General features: G+C 39.7%; 1 protein-coding gene across 2 annotated transcripts in view; it reads right to left on the reverse strand.

Annotated features, from left to right (window-relative positions):
* Positions 1-713: 713 nt before the first annotated feature.
* Positions 714-19,121, reverse strand: part of MOB1B (MOB kinase activator 1B) — a 43,708-nt gene continuing 25,300 nt past the window's right edge. For both annotated transcript variants that reach the window (XM_074867036.1, XM_074867037.1), the window contains 4 exons: positions 16,921-17,014; positions 10,219-10,352; positions 7,736-7,899; positions 714-7,144 (listed from right to left, as the gene is read on the reverse strand). In XM_074867036.1, the coding sequence (XP_074723137.1) occupies positions 7,067-7,144; positions 7,736-7,899; positions 10,219-10,352; positions 16,921-17,014 (470 nt within the window). In that variant the 3' untranslated portion in view covers positions 714-7,066. The remainder of the gene's footprint in view (positions 7,145-7,735; positions 7,900-10,218; positions 10,353-16,920; positions 17,015-19,121) is intronic.

The raw sequence follows: 19,121 nt of genomic DNA on the forward strand, positions 1-19,121 counted from the left end.
CAAACCCATATTTGACAATGTGTTTCCCAGAGTACCATCACAGTGTTCAAACGTTTTGGTTCTTGAGTGACCAAGTTAAACAGGGGAAAAAAAATCCTCAAATCTATGCAACGGGCACAGGCAGCAAGGCAGACATAACCAGCACATGCTCTCATGCAAAACTGCGTATGATGGCTGCAGGCTGTGAACACACTCTTGAGACAAGACTCCCTTTGCACTACCCCTCAACCACGAGATTTGTGGGGACTAAATTAACAGCAAGATTTTTAAATCGCTTTTTCAACTTGATGGCACAAACTGCTTCCCTGCTGCACACAAGAGGTGACTTACCACAGGACAGGGTGCTTTGGAGTTACGGGAGTGAGTGGAGAAGGCAGTTGGATGCAGATGGGAGGGTAGGAAACCTGGAGTTCTGTGGCTGTCAGGGTCACAGGAAGCTTTTATAAGGAAAAACAGGAGTATTAAAAAAAAAAAAAAATAAGGAACCTGTGCTGCCGAGCTCAGCCAAAAGCAGAGTCTGTATTTCATGTGAAGCTGGTAGTCTGAGAGCATGGAGTGCTACAGCTGCAGCAGGACACCCTCCTCCTGAGCAAAGCTTTCAAAGCCACCCTGGGATTGGCGCCAAGATGCCATTAATGCAATATTAAACTTATCGCAAATCCCCCACCAAGCTCCATCCATACTATGTAAATTCAGGTCATGAAACAAGGAAATTAAAAGGGTATCAGGTTGTTTTATTGCTATTGTGTCTGCCTGCAATACAAATATTCACAAATTCAGACAAGGCAATTACAAAAATCTAATTTGTATGTGTAATGTTTGTATGTGTACAATATACAGAAAAAAATCTACAAGTAGAAGATAATTTAGAACAAATTCAAGAAGGAAATAAAGACAATCATGGTCAAACATAGCTATTTATTTTCTCTTATAAACAGCCTTCAGTTTCTTATTGAAAAAAACCTAGAATTTAAATATTTTGTCCCATCACATACAACAGTCTGTATACATTATTTACAACTCTCAAATAAACATGTTGCAGATTATCAGACATTCAACTTTTTTTTTAATTAAAAGCTGTTCTCATTTAAAACTATCAGTGACTACAAACTGAAGCGATATTGGCACAGTTAGCTTACAGTAAGGGTTCTCATCTTGCATTTTCTATTTTACACTGCATTTTCTCCCATATATTTTAGAATTCTAAAGGAGGAGGAAAGGTTAGTGTTGCTTTCATAATATTTTTTTTTCCTTCAAAAATAGCCTTTTATTGAAACCTCCTTCACTTTTATTGCATTCTTCTCTCTCTTCCATCGCACATCAAGGTATGTGCTTCTAGGTACTAAGCAACACAACCACAGCACCCCAAAGTAGTAAAACAGCCATGAAAATAAGTGTACCCTCCGCGACATGTCTCTGAAAAATGTCAGAAGTTGCAAATGTACAAAAATAATGAGTATAGTTTAGTGGCTATAAAAATTAATTTCCCCTAAAAATACAATACTCTATGAACAATTTAGGTAATTGGTTCTTCAAACAAAACCAGAATTTGATATTTACCTAGACTGCAATCTTAACCTGGCAAGAAGAAATTGTAAGAAAAGCAGGAAAATAAAAAGGTTTTACATTTAAAATAATCAATGTTAGTCTCATCTTAAAAGAGAAGATATCCAGGAAAAGACAACAGGCATCCATAAAATTGCTAGTGGTTTTACTAGTGCAGTTTGGAAAAAAGACAACTGATATCAGAGGTGAGGGAAACAAGATTCAGTGTAACAGGAAATCTTTTAGTGAAATAAAAGCAAGGAATCTGTGTTCGTGCTGCAGCTTTTTTAATAGTCCAACTAAAAGGGGGCAGTTTATATACAGTAATACAGCACTCCGGCAGGTAGGAAGTGGGGAGAGGGTAGAAAGAAAAAAAAAAAAAAACCCACAACTATTCAAAAAGGATGTGTTTATAGTAAAATTGTGTCTGGTGATTCAAGGAGGGGAGCAGCGAGAAACAGAAAGGAACTATCTGAAAGGTAAGTAAAGTCCATAGCAGCAAATAGGTATCCTTACCTGTTAAATGAGTGTCAGGGAGACTGGGAGAGTGTTCAGTTCCTAAATACTGAATAAGGACAGTGCTCCTCTATATCTTAAAGTAAAAGCAAAAGTTCAAAGCTCTACATTGCATAGTAAGCAGTAAAAGAAACTTGATACTTGCAGGCGGGCCACCTGCCCCTTGAAACCTGTTTTCTCCATCTACCATTCAGCTACCTGCAACAGCAGAATGTGGCATTTTTCTTTTGCATGATTAGCCTGTATCCCTGACCTGAATTTGAGCGACTTGAAAAATTACTTCTGCAAACATAATGTATCCACACCATCTAAACAGCGTCAACATTGGCAACGGTGGCTGATCTTGATGAACTTAGAGTTTGCCCCATCCCGTCTCGAGGTAGATGACCTCCTGAAGTGACCACCCAAATCACTGACATGGTCAAATACGCTGGTAGCTGAAAAACACCACAAACCTTAGAATTTAAGGACTCTTTTACACTGGAAGGCCTCAGGCAGCACTGGCAGCCCAGCCTGGTTCACACCCACCAGCATCTTCGACTCCCAATGACAACAAAATTGGAAGTTTTTGTCTCAAAGCACCTATGACACATAACAGAGTCCATCTCTAAGTGAGCCTAGAGCAGCACGGGGTTTGTTCAGGGTTCGTTTCTCTGGGGTTTATTTGGGGGGGTGAGGGGGTGTCCTCCCCCTTCCCCCCAACAAATGCACTATTTTATAAACACATTCACTTGATCCAGATTCCGTTTGTACAACATGGCAACTTTTGTTTAGCATATCAATGTGCCCTTACTTTAAGAGTGTAAACACACATCAATTTCTGGTCCCACATCTTTTTGAAGCAAAAAACAATTAAAAGCTGCAAATATAAACAGCATAGGGATACTAAATCCCAAACACTGCATACATATCTTTAATGTTGTTATTTTCAAGTGTTGTATAATTAAACAATGTGTTCATACAGCTGTCAGGCAAATCATGATCTCCAAGCTTTTATTACATGCCTAGAAACTATTCTGTAAAAGTGTTTTCTACTGCCACATACTAAATACAAAAAATACACTATCCCACAAGACTAATTTTTTTTTTTTTTTTACATAATACATTCTAATTCTGATTGGCTGAACTGCAGCAGATGCCTCTGAATTTCTAGAATTGGCTATTTAAATAAAAAACAAACACCACCACCACCACCATTCCAGAGCAGAAGTATGCCAAGAATGAAAACTACTGCACTGGTATCACTCCAAGCAAATCCTCATTTCTAAATATTTTTCTTTTGTGTTTCTTTCTGGTACATGATGCCAAACCAATGAGACAGCTTTAAATCTAATGGAGGATGTCTCCTATTTAGCAGCTTGGAGCAGGCTTCTGCAATTCTCACTCTCATGTCTTGCTGCAACTTGCTAACACAAGGTCCAGCACTGGTTAAAAGGCTCCTCTCCAGTAAGCATTACCAGCACAGTGAACATGCACACACAACCTCTTGAGCAACACCAACTCAAGTCAGCAAAGCAGTTTTCATTGAAAAGTTTACAGGATTTTTAATATAAAACTGCATCTGCAGCACTCTTCACACCTCTGTAGCTGAAAATTTTTAGTCATTAAACACTCCTTAGAAGCACACATAAAAGGCTGTGTGTGTTGAGATCATGTTCTTAAATGCAGCTTCCTGAGTGACTGAAGTCTGGTCAAAATCGTGCCATTCAAATCTGGGAGTTAAGCTGGTTTTGCATAGTCAGGTGGACACCAACTGCTCCCGTAACTCTGAAAAGATGATCGTCTTCTGCGTTATTCATCCTGACCTAAGAGATCCCTCCAACCCTGCACCCAAAGCTAGCACTGCCATCCTACTGCTCCCACACCAGGTTTACACAGTCGAGTCCACATCAGATGTCAGGTATGCTACTCAGTTAAAAACAGTCCTGCAGCTGCAAAGACATCGGGAATGATGCACACAGTCCACAGAAATACCACATTCCCAGCTACCTTGTCAAACATACCATACAGCACATAAAAACAATAGTGCATACCAAAGGAACACTTTTTCTCCAACTGTTCAACAGGATGGTACTTTCCCAGTCCAACACATGGGATGTTCTGCCCCGGGAGCTCCTTCTTTCTTATCAGCCCAGTATTCAACTCCAGATGGCAGCATTTAGGTGCTACAGCACTGACTGACACTTCCACTGGCCAACAGAATTGCATGGGGAAATCCAATGTTTGCCAGATCAGATATGTCCTATGAACAGAAGGACTGACAAAAGCATTGGGGTGAATACGGCAGTCACAGGCAACTTGCCAATGGAAAGGAAATTGTGCTCATGCTTCTTGTTTTGTTTTGCCTCTCACCTTCTTAAGCCTTGTACATGTTTTCCCAACCCCCAACTCCCTGAAGAGGTAACAAGACATAGAGTAACTCCCCTCTTTTCCTCCCACATGTGTGTACGCACACAGGAGAGACAAGATCCTTACTGACTGAGAAGGGAGAAGATCTTACTCCACCTTTTTTAAAACAGGAGTTTGTTAAAACATTTAACGGAAAGCTCTCTCTGCATCGTCAGCCTGACTGTGTGGACTGTGGAAACTCCAATCCAATCCCAACACTCAATGTTAAGAAAACCACAACACAGAAGTCCTTTCCTTTGACATCCACAGATTAACAAAACTTGGTCATTCTCTATGACATAAAAAAAGCTGAAACATAGGGATCACCAAAAATTTCACCTGTTCTTTGAGCAGATTATAACGGGCAATGACACTGATCTGCAAAGGAGCCAAAGACATTCTACGCTCTCTTGAACTGCAACGAAGCTTTGAATGACACCAAGGACTGTGTTCATTACAAATGCTAAACTGCGGGTGTTTTGCAAGCAGCCTCTCTATCTAATATTAGTGTAGCCAAACCTAAATTCAGTATGAACACCACTGCATGACTATTCTTCACAACACTCCATGTTTCCATTTCTAAATAAACAGCAGTGAAACAAGTAGACAATGCCAGTTTCTAGCTCAGTACTAGGTTTTCTCAATTGTTCTCAAGTCTGTTGGGGGGTCAGGGGGAGGAGCAAAAATAAAAAAAAAGGAGAGACAGAAGAGGTAATGAAACATTAAATTGCTTCTCCAGGAAGCAGTTTAAGCAGACTACAAAACTTAACTCCATTGAAGATAACACAGTTCTTAAAATAACTTTCAGAGGCTTCTGAAATACTAGAATCACTACTTCCAAGATAAAATTATGTCTCCCAAAAGAGTACGTGTTTATTACTCTGCTTAGATGTTTAGTAGCTGGTTAGACTACTGGCCACTTACATATTTTGCAGGCTGCTGCCCAGTATTTTCCACTTTACTCAGCATTTTCAGTCAAGCAAAGACACACAAAACTTAAGCTCAACTTTTCTGTCACATGCTAACCTTGGCTTCACCTGTAAATTTTAGCGGCTCAAGAGTCAGTCTAGCGTACACCAGTCAGTTAAGGTCGTCATACTACTCAGGCCTAAAAATGGTGTTTTTGCAGAGTCACAATCTAGCGAAGCCTGGTAACGTTAACCACCTCGTATACCATATTTGGCAACTAGTGATATCATGGGATAGCACATTGCAGAACCTAATATAGATTTTTCTGAATCCAAAACACAATGGCTTTGACAAGATCCATAAATGAACAAGCAAGCTTGTCATACAGGCTTCGGCAATGGGAAACCTGACTGATACAGCTGCAGCAGAAATTTCTAAGTCGTTGTCTGTGGATCACCCCAGAGGTTAACTTCTCACAGGAGATTCTCATTTCTGGTTTGAGAAAACAGAAGGCTAGAGAGGCAAAGACACTAGCCCAGGTGACAGAAGGCCACATTTTGATTAGGTTCTCTCAGAAACAGAAGATGCACTTACCAAATTACAAACGACTAAAAATTTACCATTATGTTCCTATCACTTTTCCTAACTGCTGTAGTTCCTTGGAGATGGGCTGCAATTTTGAATGGGAGAGAACACCATCATGTTAATGTAAATCCAAAGTGGTCCATGAAATCATATTCACACTTTCCTCCCACAGAAAACACTGGCCACCAGAGCTCCACAGAGCCAGGCTCATAACTTACAAACATCATTTCACTAGTTATTCTTCAAGTCAGATTTTTCTTAGTATTACCCCACTGCATTTTTTTATATTGAACATTTTCCTTAACTGTATTTGTGCAAACTAACCCTTCATTTGGCAAATGCTAGGAAACGTAACAGAAGTGACTGACCCAAGTTGGTGCTTCCCTGTTAAAAAAATAAAACTATGAAAAGCCAAAACCAATGTCAACAGACATGAAACTACTTGCTAAGCACACATTCTTTATAATTTTGACACCACCTTCATCGTTTCGCTTTAGCGACTAGAACTTCATCATCACTTTTCTTTATAAGAAATATCTAGGTTTGAAAAATTCTATATTAATCTCTATAAAAATAAGACAAATATTTGTATTAAAAGCTGGAGATCATTGATTTCAGTAAGTTATGGCTTTTTTTTAGTGTAAGCATATATATATTTTTCTAAAACAAGTATCAGTAAGTGTCCTGGGTGTTAGTTCATATTTTCTGTTTCCAGCAATGTTCAGTATTGTATGTGCTTTGCACCTCAGAAGTGAGTCTGCCAAGGCACTTAGAGAATGTAAGCAAGTCTTTTAGGGACTTCATGAGAATGGGCTACCACTGACACAATAGAAGAACCCATCCACCAGCAGAGTCAATCCCCCAACCAAGCATGTTTCCTTTATAAACACTCAGCACCTGCTAAAATTCCACAATGAGTAACAATAATCAAAAAAAAAAGCTATTTACCACGTGTCACTAACAGATAAAAGACTTCCCCTAATAAAAGCACAGAAAGTAGATCTTGGCTGTCATTAGTAACAGCACAGGTGTTTTGTTTTTTTTAAAAAAAACGAACGAACAAAAAAACAAATACCACACGCTTGCTTAAAGAAACAAGTGACTTCAAGATATCCTCTTCTTTTTATCTGTCCTTAGAGGTGAGTTTTTCAATCAGTTCTTGAAGTGGTGCAAGTTCTCTTCTATCAATAAGGTTGAATTCCTGTAAAAAGGATGAAGAGAAAGACATACATATAGTGTTACATGTGCAGTTCAGCTGAGAAGTTTTATTCAGATACAAGTTATTTGGTAGTAGGCTCTTGCAAGACCAGGCTTGGCCACTACAGCGTTTTCTGCTTATCTGCTGTTAGCTGAATAGCAGTGTTTCACTGCCTAAAGTTTTTTCCCCACACTTAAAGGAAGGACATGCAAGAAGATACTCTTTTTTTAAAAGGGGAGGGAGGGAATGTAGCTTTGAAGCAAGCACACTCTTTTCAGTCCAGCTTCAGATACCATCCTCCTGTCCTCCTCTTTCTTTTGTTAGGAATTACTGTTCTAAATTATTTGGTAGGGAACACTTTTTGGTATTCAATTTTGTAGCAAACAAACACTTCACTGAAAACTTTTCCATTCCTTGAATGCTTAGCAGTAAATACACATAAAAATAGAGTAAGACACTATATCTTAGTTAGGGTCCTGGAGGTGTTGACTCTCCTACAAACACACCAACTGTTAAGAAACTGAAGGGGCATTACTTCGACACATGACTTTTTCCAGACTATAACTGTAACTGTAATGCTCCTGCCCCACTTACCTGAACAAAAAATATAAAGTGCTTGAAAGAAGTGTTAAGGTGTGCCTCTTCCTGTAGTTGAATCACTGGATCAAAGTGCTGGTGATAAATGTGAGCATAAACTCTGAAGAGACGCTTTAAAATTGTCTTTGCCACTGACATGAAGTTCTTTGGGAATGGTACACCTAGAAATAAGGAAACAGATAACTTATTTTTAAATGCCCATGCCACGTTCATGTAGTTTGAAAGCCACAACGCTATCTATGCCCAATCCTATCTCTTGCACAAGAAGGGCTGTTCTGTTTCACACAGCAATTCCATCTGTAAATCACATAATGTACTTAGGCTGAAGCACAACAACAAGCTCATGGAAAGACCAGAGGGGAAGTTTCCCTCCCTTCAGCAGACCAGTGGCTCATGAACATTTTCCATCTGACTACATTCTATGCTGAACCCTTCTAGCTTCAGCTTCCAGCTACTAAGTCTTGTTATGCCTCAGTACAGTTCCCTGAAGAACCTCCTCTGACTGAGAATCTTCCTCCTTTCTGCTGGGATTCAGTTACCCAAGCACAGGTATCTAATTCGCTTATAGATGCCCTCTCGGTACCTGCCTGCCCTCCGACTGACAATGGCAGAAAAGGCGAAGTCTCCTGCAGGCTTGGAGTCTCACCAGTGGCTCTGTGGATGTGTCCGATATACCACAAGGGACACCAAATACCTTTGTGTAGGTAACTGTAGGTAACCTTTGGTATCAGCCATGGAGTTTTACACTTCTCTTGGCTAAACTGAAATCAGAAATAGGCTCCCTTCCACCTGTCTCGTGCCCAGCAAAAAGACTCATGCTTCCATCCTGCTCATCACCATCCCTTAGCCGGAGGCTACTGCTTTCTTCACTGACTGCTGCAGTACTCTGAAACATGCTCCCTTCAGTCATTTCAGTGAAAGTGACCCAGGACACGTAAAATCAGTTTCAAAAGCAGACCTTTGTCAGTGCACAAGTTTTATTTAAATTCGTTAGGAAACAGCAACCAGCTACTGGGAGCAATAATCTCTTTAGCTGACACATCCGCAGGCTAAAAAAAGACATGTATCAGCCATCTAAAAAGATTAAACCTGTCTAGCTTCTCATCATATAGCAGTTTTACCCGTCAGCTTCATTCATTTGCAGTCTTTCCAATTGCTGAAGTCCTGTCTGAAGGCCAGAGGCCCAAGCTGGTTGCTGTAGGCCAATCATGGTCTCACTAATGCTTTAAAACCCTAGCAATAAAATTTGCATACTCCTACTTAAGCTTGCCCTGCTTACATGTACATTATATTTCCTTCACTGTCTGCTGCACGGCATGGGAAGTTCATATTTAGTTGCTTATATATGGTGGCCTTTAAGTCTCTTTCTAAATCGCTACCTTTCAAAAATACATCCTAATAAAAAAGTCTTCAGCAAAGTATATGCTGCAGTTAAAGAAAGAGCAAGTCCTGATGTAGTCTTCTGAACACAATTTTAATGGTAACTGTAACTCTTTAATATCATTCCCACTAGCAGCGAACTCCTACCCCAGCTCTGAACTCTACTCTGAAACACTAAAACAAATGCCATAGTAGTCAAAGAAACCATGTTCACATCTACTGAGCAGGGGAGATTTAGCTTTTTGTCACTTCTTCCCAAACTAACCACCCTTCTCTGGTTATCTGCTTAACTGTAAGTAAAAACAAATGCCACTTGATTCTGACAGGTGGCCCTGTTTCTTTGAAGAGGCTTATTGAAAATGTGTCAAATGCTTCAGAAACTATTCACATAATAAAAGCAATTAAACAGATCTCCCTTCCTTATTTCACCACGGATCATAAGCCTATGAGTAGTGGTGTACTGGAAAACTGCCAGTTTGGAGCTTTAGAACAAGCAGTCCTTCGTGCCTCTAGAAGCAGGATTTTCTTCTTGTTATCATTTCCAAACTGATGGCTGTTCATTATTTTCCTCCTGCTTTTCTGAAAGAAACCTCTTAAAAATATACGTCTTTCATCTTCACTTGAAAAGAAAAAAAAATCATTAACTTAAGATCAAAGACGCAATTCAGCTTCTTTAGAGGCAAGACCCAGGAGAAGCTCCTCACAAGCACCAGACATGTTTCTTGCATCAGTAAGCCACCAGTTTGTACCAATAAAGGTTTTGAGACCCTCTGCCTTATTTCTAAGGAAACAGTCCACTATGCAAAATTAAAAAAACTTCAGATTTGATCAACACAGTCAATTATTAAATAGAAACAGTACTTCCTGCATTCAGAATTGTGATAGATGTTTATCAGGAGTATTAACACATGTATCAGAGTTCATGTACTACCACAAAAATTTTATCTTAAGAGACAGAAGTGCCTTTATATATATAATGTAACCTTTTAAAGTTGCCCTACTCCTCAGTCATTTAGGACACCTTTTAATGCTATAAGACTTGAATATTCCTGTACAACTGTAATCCAGATACATTGTTCAATTTTACTTATTTACTTTACCTATTTTAGAAGGAAATAGCGTTTCATCATCCAGCTGATCCTGGACCCAAGTCATCAGGTAATCAATGTACTTTGGTGCAGAGCACTTAATTGGTTTCTTTATGTTTGTCCCATCTGCCCAGTGGTACTCATATCTGGGTTGGGACGACAACAACAAGACATTTCTTAACACAAGTGAATCATTCATATCAAGACCTGGAAGGCTGCTTTTCTTGCACCGCTTCCCGTACTCCCACACCCTCCCACAGCCCTTCCTTGAAACTAAGGTCCAAATGCTCCCCAGTCATCTGCAGCTGCTCTGTGCCCTGTCTCCCCACTGCAATCCTGCTTTAGCTGGACTCCCTTCTGCAGTCTGTGAAGGCCTTCAAAAACTTCGCCCTTTATAGCACAACTCATTCATCCTCAGTTGCAATGCTACTGCCAAAACACACATGGCAGCCTGCAGTCAGATCTGCATCCCTGTACATCAAAAGGTGCTGTATGAATAGGTTTACAAACCCTGAAAGGCCAATAGGTACTTATTCTTTTTTAAAGCTTTTTTTTTTTTCTCCACTCCAAAAGAAAATTACAGCCTGTTGAAGTGAAACATTAAAAAGTTACATGAGATTCTCACACAAGTAAAAGCTAAGCTCCAGGACTCAAATCAGTGAAGGCACCTGACTGATTTCTCATGTGAAATTTCACACAATCAGCCTTAGTAATGGGCTTCTCTTCTCCTCCACTGGCAAACAGGATCTGAAAAGCCAGTGGCAGTGGTCAACATCTGCAGCAGCTGCCAGCCAGACATATTAGACCCCTAAAATTTATGGAATTCTTATAGATTTTGCATAACTGAAGACCAAACTACATTTGCTCTTGCCAAAGAACCCAAATAATGATTGTGTAAGAGAAATGGAATAGATTCAGAGGTGGGTTAATGCCAAGGAATACTATTACAAAACCGAAAGATGATATAACATGCCTTTCAGCTAACAGTTGGAAGAAAGCTTCTAGACTAAATACTCCTCCTTAGAAAAGGTTCATAGCTGAAGGTCTAGTGATACCATGCAGCACACCAAGAATCAGAAAAATCTAAGTTCCCAGTTATACCACTGACCCACTTGATAGTTGCAGGCCTTTTAGCTTAATTTTTCCATCTGAAGATAAGGTGGTATCACACCTTCACAAACCACTGACATGACTATGGAACAGTAGAACGTGTGCTCTTTTTAAGCCTCTTCCATTCAGAGCACCAGTAATGTTGACATCTTTTATGTATCACATTTATTGAGTAGATTCCAGTATCATTCATTTTACAATTACCATTTTAACTTCAGGAATTTAAAAAGCCATGGAAAAAGCATCCATTTATATGCACAACCAGATAGAAATAAGTCCTCATGAAACTAGAATGGAACAGGTATTTTCACTGCCTTGGGGAATGCAGTTGACCAAAGTCCTGACACAGAAGATGGCTAATTTTGGGAACATATAGCATAAGAAAAACCCCAACACATTTAACATTGCGAGCCTGACAATACCAGCTTTCAAGTGAACCACAGTGTTTCTTTCTACATCTTGCTGAGTACAAATGCATGTATCTTAATATTCCTTGCCAGTCCATAACATCTGAGCAGTTTCTCTCATCAGCACAGAGTCGTGCTCTCTTTTAGATCTGAACACAGCACAATCCCTCACGTCAGGTTTAAATCAGCCAGCCTTGCTCAGCCAGCACTGCTGAGAATGGCTATCCGTGGGGTGAGTCTGCTGCCAAGCCAGAAACCAACAGGACTGCTGAGCTCTGCAGCTCTGAAATCCTCCCAGAGAAACAAATGAACAATGATTCAGACTAGCTGCAACACTCCTCCTCTAAAAACCTAAAATTTAAAAAACTAAACAAAACAAAACATATAAGGAGAGTGATGTCAGCTCCACCATGCTTTTACAGGAAACATAGCCACTTCACCCGCAAGTTTTATCTCAGTTCTTTTTAAAAGAATAGATGTTATTAACGGTTAATATTTCTTCTTGTCATGGAGGATAGCGTGCTCGATTTGGTTGTTACTTCTTAGTACAGTAGTAGCATACCACAATGTTTGGGCTACAACCCCCACTGTTTATAAACCCTTCCTTGCTATCTCCAATTAGTATTGTGCAGACACTGGAGATGGTCTTCTATTTTAAAGACCATACACATAATTTTATGCAAAGCTTAACGGTATCTGATAAATCTGGCTTCTAATTTTGTTAAACAAATTCAGTTTTGTCAGAACAGTAACTGGGAGAACATTTTCACAATAAATATATTTTACAAGTGATTATGAGCGTGCTCCTCACAGTGGTATAAAAAAATCCCATTTTTATAACAGCAACAAATCTGAGGACCTGAAAGCATTTTAAAATTGTATCTCAAAACACATACAAAAAATCCATACACACTGAATGGACTACAACGTGTCTGGATGTCTGAAAAATCAGTATTCGTCACCACCCAGTATTACCCTAATACTGAGATTTAAGTGGTATTAACGTAGGACAAATACTAAGACTTAACAGAGGTGCCAGGTTCAGACTGGAGACAGAGCAAGGCAACAAACTATATGACATGCTAAAAATCTCATCCAAATAACATCTGTAAGAAGCCCCCCTCCCCCCCAACACTATGGGTTAATTCTGTATTTTTTAGAGGAAGGAATGCCATAGAATGACCCTTTAAGTAACACAGCTCTTAAGAAACAGCAGATATGTCCTGACAAAAATAAAGTCATATAGAGAATCCAAAAGTATTCCTGCAAACCTCCCGTGCTCCACGCAGTGGGCACAATGTTCACGGTTGTTCCTAGGCTGTCAAAAGGCTTGGGTTTTGCAAGGGAGGGGAAAATGAACTCTTCCTACAAGATTAAATACATCACCGAAAACAAATCAAGAATCCTACCCTAACTTCTTAAAAAAAAAAAAAATATCAAACACACACAAAGAATTCCCACGTACTAGAATCATTTGAAGTTCTGCAGGAAATGAAGGGTAAAAATCACATTTCTAGCTCAAGCTCTGCTGATAGAAACAAATTAACCTTACTGTGACAGACAGTTTCTCTACAGAAAATACATTTTCAGAAATCTCTGCAGTTTAGTAGAGGTTTTTAAGGGCACCATGTGAAGGACAGAGCAACAAATACATAGCTCACTTCAGCAAGTGCAGGGGAAAAACTAAGAATCCCTAATGACTCTGGTAGAATTCTCTCGTACTAATAAACACAAGTTATTTGCTATCTATAAACAGAAACCCAACTAAGCTTCTCACACTAGAAAATATCCCTAAGTATAAACAATCATAGCACCAGATCCTCTACTGCACAATTACATGTTCATGGCCCAAAAAACCCACAACAAACCAAAAACCATCTTGGCTAAAATTAAAGCTGTTACCTTGTCCAACAGCAATAAAATACAGGGGCTCAGTAATGCCTCTGAAAAAATTCCTAGACATGTATTTGCACCTATCATCTCTAAATGTCAGCAAAACTGTATTACAAGACTGCTGAAAAATACTTACTCTGTTTTGTCCCTCAGTCATCAAGCAACACAGGTGCAGAAGGGAGTGTCACAAAAAGGCAAAAGGATTGCTACTGCTAAGAGACACAGGGTATTTCAAGGACCTGATTACATCATTTATTCATTTTTTTTTCTGCAGATGCAATGGGCAGAAGGCAGCATGCGAACATTCAATTACACCATATTACAGCCACGTAGGATTTACAGGAGCCATCCATTTTCAAGTGCCCAGCTATTCTGATTTGAACATAGGAAGACAGAAGCACTATGGACCCACAAACCTCAGAAAAATAGAAGGATCTCATTGCCACTAAGAGTGAACTTAGTGCACTAACAAATGCCTAGATACAGATTTTAGAGCCCCAGTTCAGACACACAGCTTTGAAAAATGCAGTAGCCATGTCCCTCCTTTGTGCTCTTACTGAAGACTTACAACCTGCGAGGAAAATACAGAAAATTCCCCTCACCCAATGCTGGTTAATAAACATTACTTCTATACAGGTTCTTAACTTATTATCATGCCTGTTGCAGTGCCGGTGATACTGCAACTGATGTAAGAACAGCAAGGAGTGATAACCAACTGTTTGGGTAAGAAATGGTTGGTCTTTGCTGAAGTGAAAAGAATGGAACGTTACCGTGAGTAATCGTATGTTTTGGAACAAATTAAACCAATGCTTCTTTCAAATTGTTAGACAATGAGCTGTACGGCAGGAGGAGGAGGAGATCTGTTCTTGATCTTCACGTCAATCCTAACTAACTCACTGTACTAACACCCTGCTAAAAGCAAAGTCAGCAATCCTTCTAACAAAGACAAGTCCAGAAGAAATTAAATCTATCCCACAGCACACAAAAATTTACCTGCCTCAGCTAAGCTCTTCTGTTAAGATAGCTACCAAGAAGAACCAGTGGGCTGGAGAAGTAACCATACAGCCCCAAGCATTTGCTTCAAGGGAGCCCTTTAGAGAAGGTAACCCACCCTATATCAAAAATAAAACACAGAAAACACATGAAGTGAGGTGACCTGTTTCCAAGGGTATTTTTTTTTCCCCTTGTAAAGGGTTTTTAAAGACAAAAACACCAGTACCAGGCAGTGGATACAGGAAACACCACACTTCTGCTCTGGTTACCCTCTCACCTAAGACATCTGGTTTAATTTCTCCATAGACTGCTACAAGTTCGTCAGTTGTGCTATGAAAATTCAGAGTGAACCACAACGAGTTCTAAACAGCTACCTATGTATGCACCAGCACCTTACAACCCTTTTTTAATACATCGACCATAAACACTTTTCCAGTGAGAATGCAAAAAGCAAATTTTAGAGCCATAGAGTGCTTGCTGCTTTGGTTTCTCCAGCTACTCAGGCTACGGCTGCCTAACTTGTTTCAAACAACCTTATGTAAGTTGTTTCAGCTAACTCATACTCTTTGGTCTGAAATAGATGAGGATGCAATACTGGTGGTAGCTCAGCCATGGATGTGAGCAGACAGCAACCTTCAGCCTAGAAGCACTAACGAGCACCTAAGACTCAATGCCTCTTGAACTAATATAGCTTGAGCCAGAAGAGAACAGGAAACAGAGATAAGAAACAGAAAAAAAAAAATCTGTAAATATCAGTGCTTTCATGCTGACAGGTTTTCCAGCAGTACCTCCCTGAAAAAAATTTTGCAGGCCACTTTTTCAGAGAAAGAAGGCCACACTCACTCAAACTAAAAAACACTGTATATGAGCCACTGGTGGTCACCACCAGCCTCACAAATCACCCGTTCCTGAGCCTGCCTGGCCTCAGCCCCTCATGTGCACAAAACTTCTGATCCTTTCACAATACCTATCCCTGACTGAGCACAGGTGGGGGCTGCAGGGTTTGGGGAATGCTCTAGAAATCCTAGGGACAAGATGACCTAATTAAAATCTGGGTAGAATGCATCTTCTGGTCTCTAGCATCTCTTTCCTACCCTGTTTCATAAGTATTTAGTACGACATGTATTTCTGTCAATAGTTATTGGTCTCTCTGGAGAGAAATAAATTGTTTAGTCTGGCAACCAGACAGCTACTCTTTTAATAATTAACCTCCACCCCCAAATAACTGCTTCTCAGCAGACAAACAATAAAGCAAAGAAATATTTTCATGCCCTTATTTAATAAATAGGAGTCCATTCTGCACACCAAGGCACAAAGCAGACAATGGGCTATGTTATTGCACAAGCTTATCCCCAAGTTCTTTTGCATAATGGTAAACTTCTATTCCTTTTGTATTTTCACCCCTCCCTGCTTTGCAGCAGCAGGTCTGCCTGTCCACACTGGTTTTGGCATTCATTTTTAGCTTAAGAATGTAGTGCCAAAGCTTTTCTTAGTCTGTCTGGCTGCTTTCGCCTTGCCGAGTTCCTGTCCTCTTCGCCTTGCCCTCCCAGCAGCATCCTTTTGCATATCCTCAGCTCTCCATCACACTGGCTGGCAATTACTGGCTTCATACAATAACAACAAATGTCATTATAAAGGAGAAGGAAGTGGAAGAGAGGAATGTTTTTCTTTATTGTTTATTTAAGATTTTACAGTAATTTAAAAGGAAGCAGTGCTCTCCCTTGCCACTCATTTAGAAATGCAGGTATTTTCCTCTTTGGAAAACACTGAGCAGCTGGAGAGCAAGAAAAAACACAGAAGTGGGATGTCTGTTCAAAAGCATAAGCAAGAATCAAAGTAGTGAAACTTAACTGAGGGACAGGGTAAGGGACTCTTATCCAGACTACTAAAAACTGGAGCCAAGTTTATATCTACAATACCTACTTAAATGCCTAGAAGAAAGATTCTGGTATGCCCTATTTGAATGCTTGTATATAAAAAATTCAATCTTAATTTAAGAAGCTGTCATTAACACTTCACAAAAATAGTTTTGATCATCAGTTTACTTCCCAGGCTAAAGAAAAAGGAGAAAAAAAACCCAAATAAATAAACAAACAAAAAACCACACCAAAAACACACCTTTCCTTTCCTTTCCCCACTCCCTTAACAAAGGTTCAAATTTTTCTTCCCTCCACAGGTAACAAGAAAAGACATCCTTTCCACCCACAGAAGTTACCTTATCTTTGGCACTCAACTGAGCTAGTCTCAAGTTTTCAAATGCAAAATCATCTCAAAAATTGCACACTTAACAGTGGGTAAAAAATAATCTTACTTTGGGCCAGCAGACATCACAGGGCAGCTCTCCTCTGTGCAGAAGTCTGTAATGGTTCCATAAAGCATATTGATCTGGTTGAAGAAGTCAACAGCTGTAAAGCATACAAACCATCAGTTAACACTCTGCAGTGTAACCAAAACACAAGCTTCCTAACCTTAACTGTAAAGTGCGCACTGCTGAAGAGGGATCTGGAATTTTTTTTTGTGAAAAAACTTCATTGTTATTGCTTTCTAAGATGTTTTATAAAGGACACGCGCAATGCAACCACCAACTTTCGAGAACAGGCTCTGGCAATAACTATTTAATTGTTCACTGCAGCAAAATCTTCATTTGAAAGAAGAAAAGGGAATGAGAAAGCAGAGTTGTTTCCCTTCCTAAAAGTTTGGTGCATTTTATTAGAATCCCAAATTCTACTGGCAAGTCTGGAATAAAACAAAGATTTGCAGTGTAAACTTTCCAACTAGAGAGAGCTGTTACTCATTAGGTGACACAGACTTCCCTCAGGCTTGGTTTTCCAGAAGACTATCTTTTCAAACAACATTTCACAGCATCACAGAACGGTTTGGGTTGGAAGGGACCATTTAACATCACCTAGTTCCAACCCCCTTGCCATGGTCAGGGACACCTTCCACTAGACGAGGTTGCTCAAAGCCCCGTCCAACCTGGCCTGGAACACTGCCAGGGAGGGGGCAACCACAGCTCTCTGGGAAACCATCACACTTCACCACCCTCACAGTGAAGAATTTCTTCCTTATATCTAATCTAAATCTGTCCTCTTTTAGTTATGTTATGGTCAAATACTAAGTGTATGGGAGCTGGGTACAGAAATGACATAGGAGTAGTTACAGTGCAAAGCAACCTGTGCTCCTTATATTATCAATTAATTACCACAATCAGTATTTAGTCCACAATGTTTCCTCATTATCCTTGCAATTTTGTTCTGGGGGGTTATTGCTTAAGTTTTATTACATGTTCTCTTAGTCAAAACTTTTTTTTAATGGTCCACAGCTGAATTACTGAAATAAAAGACCAAAGGTTAGCATATCTAAGTATTCCCATAGTTATTACTACTTTAAATAGGAGCTTGATTACTTAGAACACTTTGAAAGCAAGGCCCTTGTGCAATAACCTAACAGCAGGTACTGTTCTTAGGAACTGTGGTCACCATAATCAGTTTATAAAATCCACTTTATCTTCCCTCAATGAATGCCCCCCCCCTTGCATCTGTTGGGGAGCACGGCACATTACCAAGGTATCAATACATAAGCTTATCTTTTAAAAATGTCTTTTGGACAATGGATGTCGTGAGTAAAAGTTGAAAGGTGACCAATATTAAGCACTAGGAAATAAAATTTTAAGTAGACTGGGTTAAATTCTTATGACTAAGTGCATGATGTGGTTCCACAATAACAGTTTTACTACACATTCCTGTTTCCCTTATCCTGCAACAGTTAATTCAAATTCTGCTTCTGGATGAACACAAGCAATACAAGCATACAGGAACTTAAGAATTGTGGGACTAGCTTTGGTGTCCTTACTCATTCATTTTTATGCATGGATGAAATTCAGCAATCATATAAAAATCCAAATCAAGTGTGGTAGCGTTCAACTCCTATTTGGAGTTCAACTCCCTCTGTTTAACCACAGTGCTTTGGAAATTTAACTAACCAACAGACCCTTACCCTGAAAGGAACCATATATAACACATAAGTAGATTTAATGCCCCAATGCCCAGTCCAGGCCACACCACTTCTACTGCTAAGAGCAGTGGACCAGCCACCTCTGACAACGGGAGCCTTTACAGCTAGAAACTTCATTTATGAATCATGTCTGCAGAATTAGTCCTCAGGATGAGAAACAGTGTGCTGTCTGTCTAGGCTCAGCATCGCTTAAAACTTGTTTTACTTCGGTGCTACCTGCTTTACACCTGCAATTCAATGTGCCAGTGACAAACTGTGTCTTTATTGAAACAGATTTCAGGAATACTCAAATAAAACCCCATATCAGCAGTAGTGCCAGTCTAATCATGTCATCAAATAGCCACGTGTTATTCAATTTAGTGTTCAGGTTACAAAGCAAGCTCTTAATTCTGAACCAACAGTGAAAGGTTTTCCTGTGACCAGTCTCTGCAGTAGGTACACAGACATGTTCATCTTAACTTTAAAAAATGAGTTTAGAAAACAGTTACCAGCTGTAAC

Source organism: Strix uralensis, chromosome 4 (assembly GCF_047716275.1).
Source record: "Strix uralensis isolate ZFMK-TIS-50842 chromosome 4, bStrUra1, whole genome shotgun sequence".
Lineage (NCBI taxonomy): Eukaryota > Metazoa > Chordata > Aves > Strigiformes > Strigidae > Strix > Strix uralensis.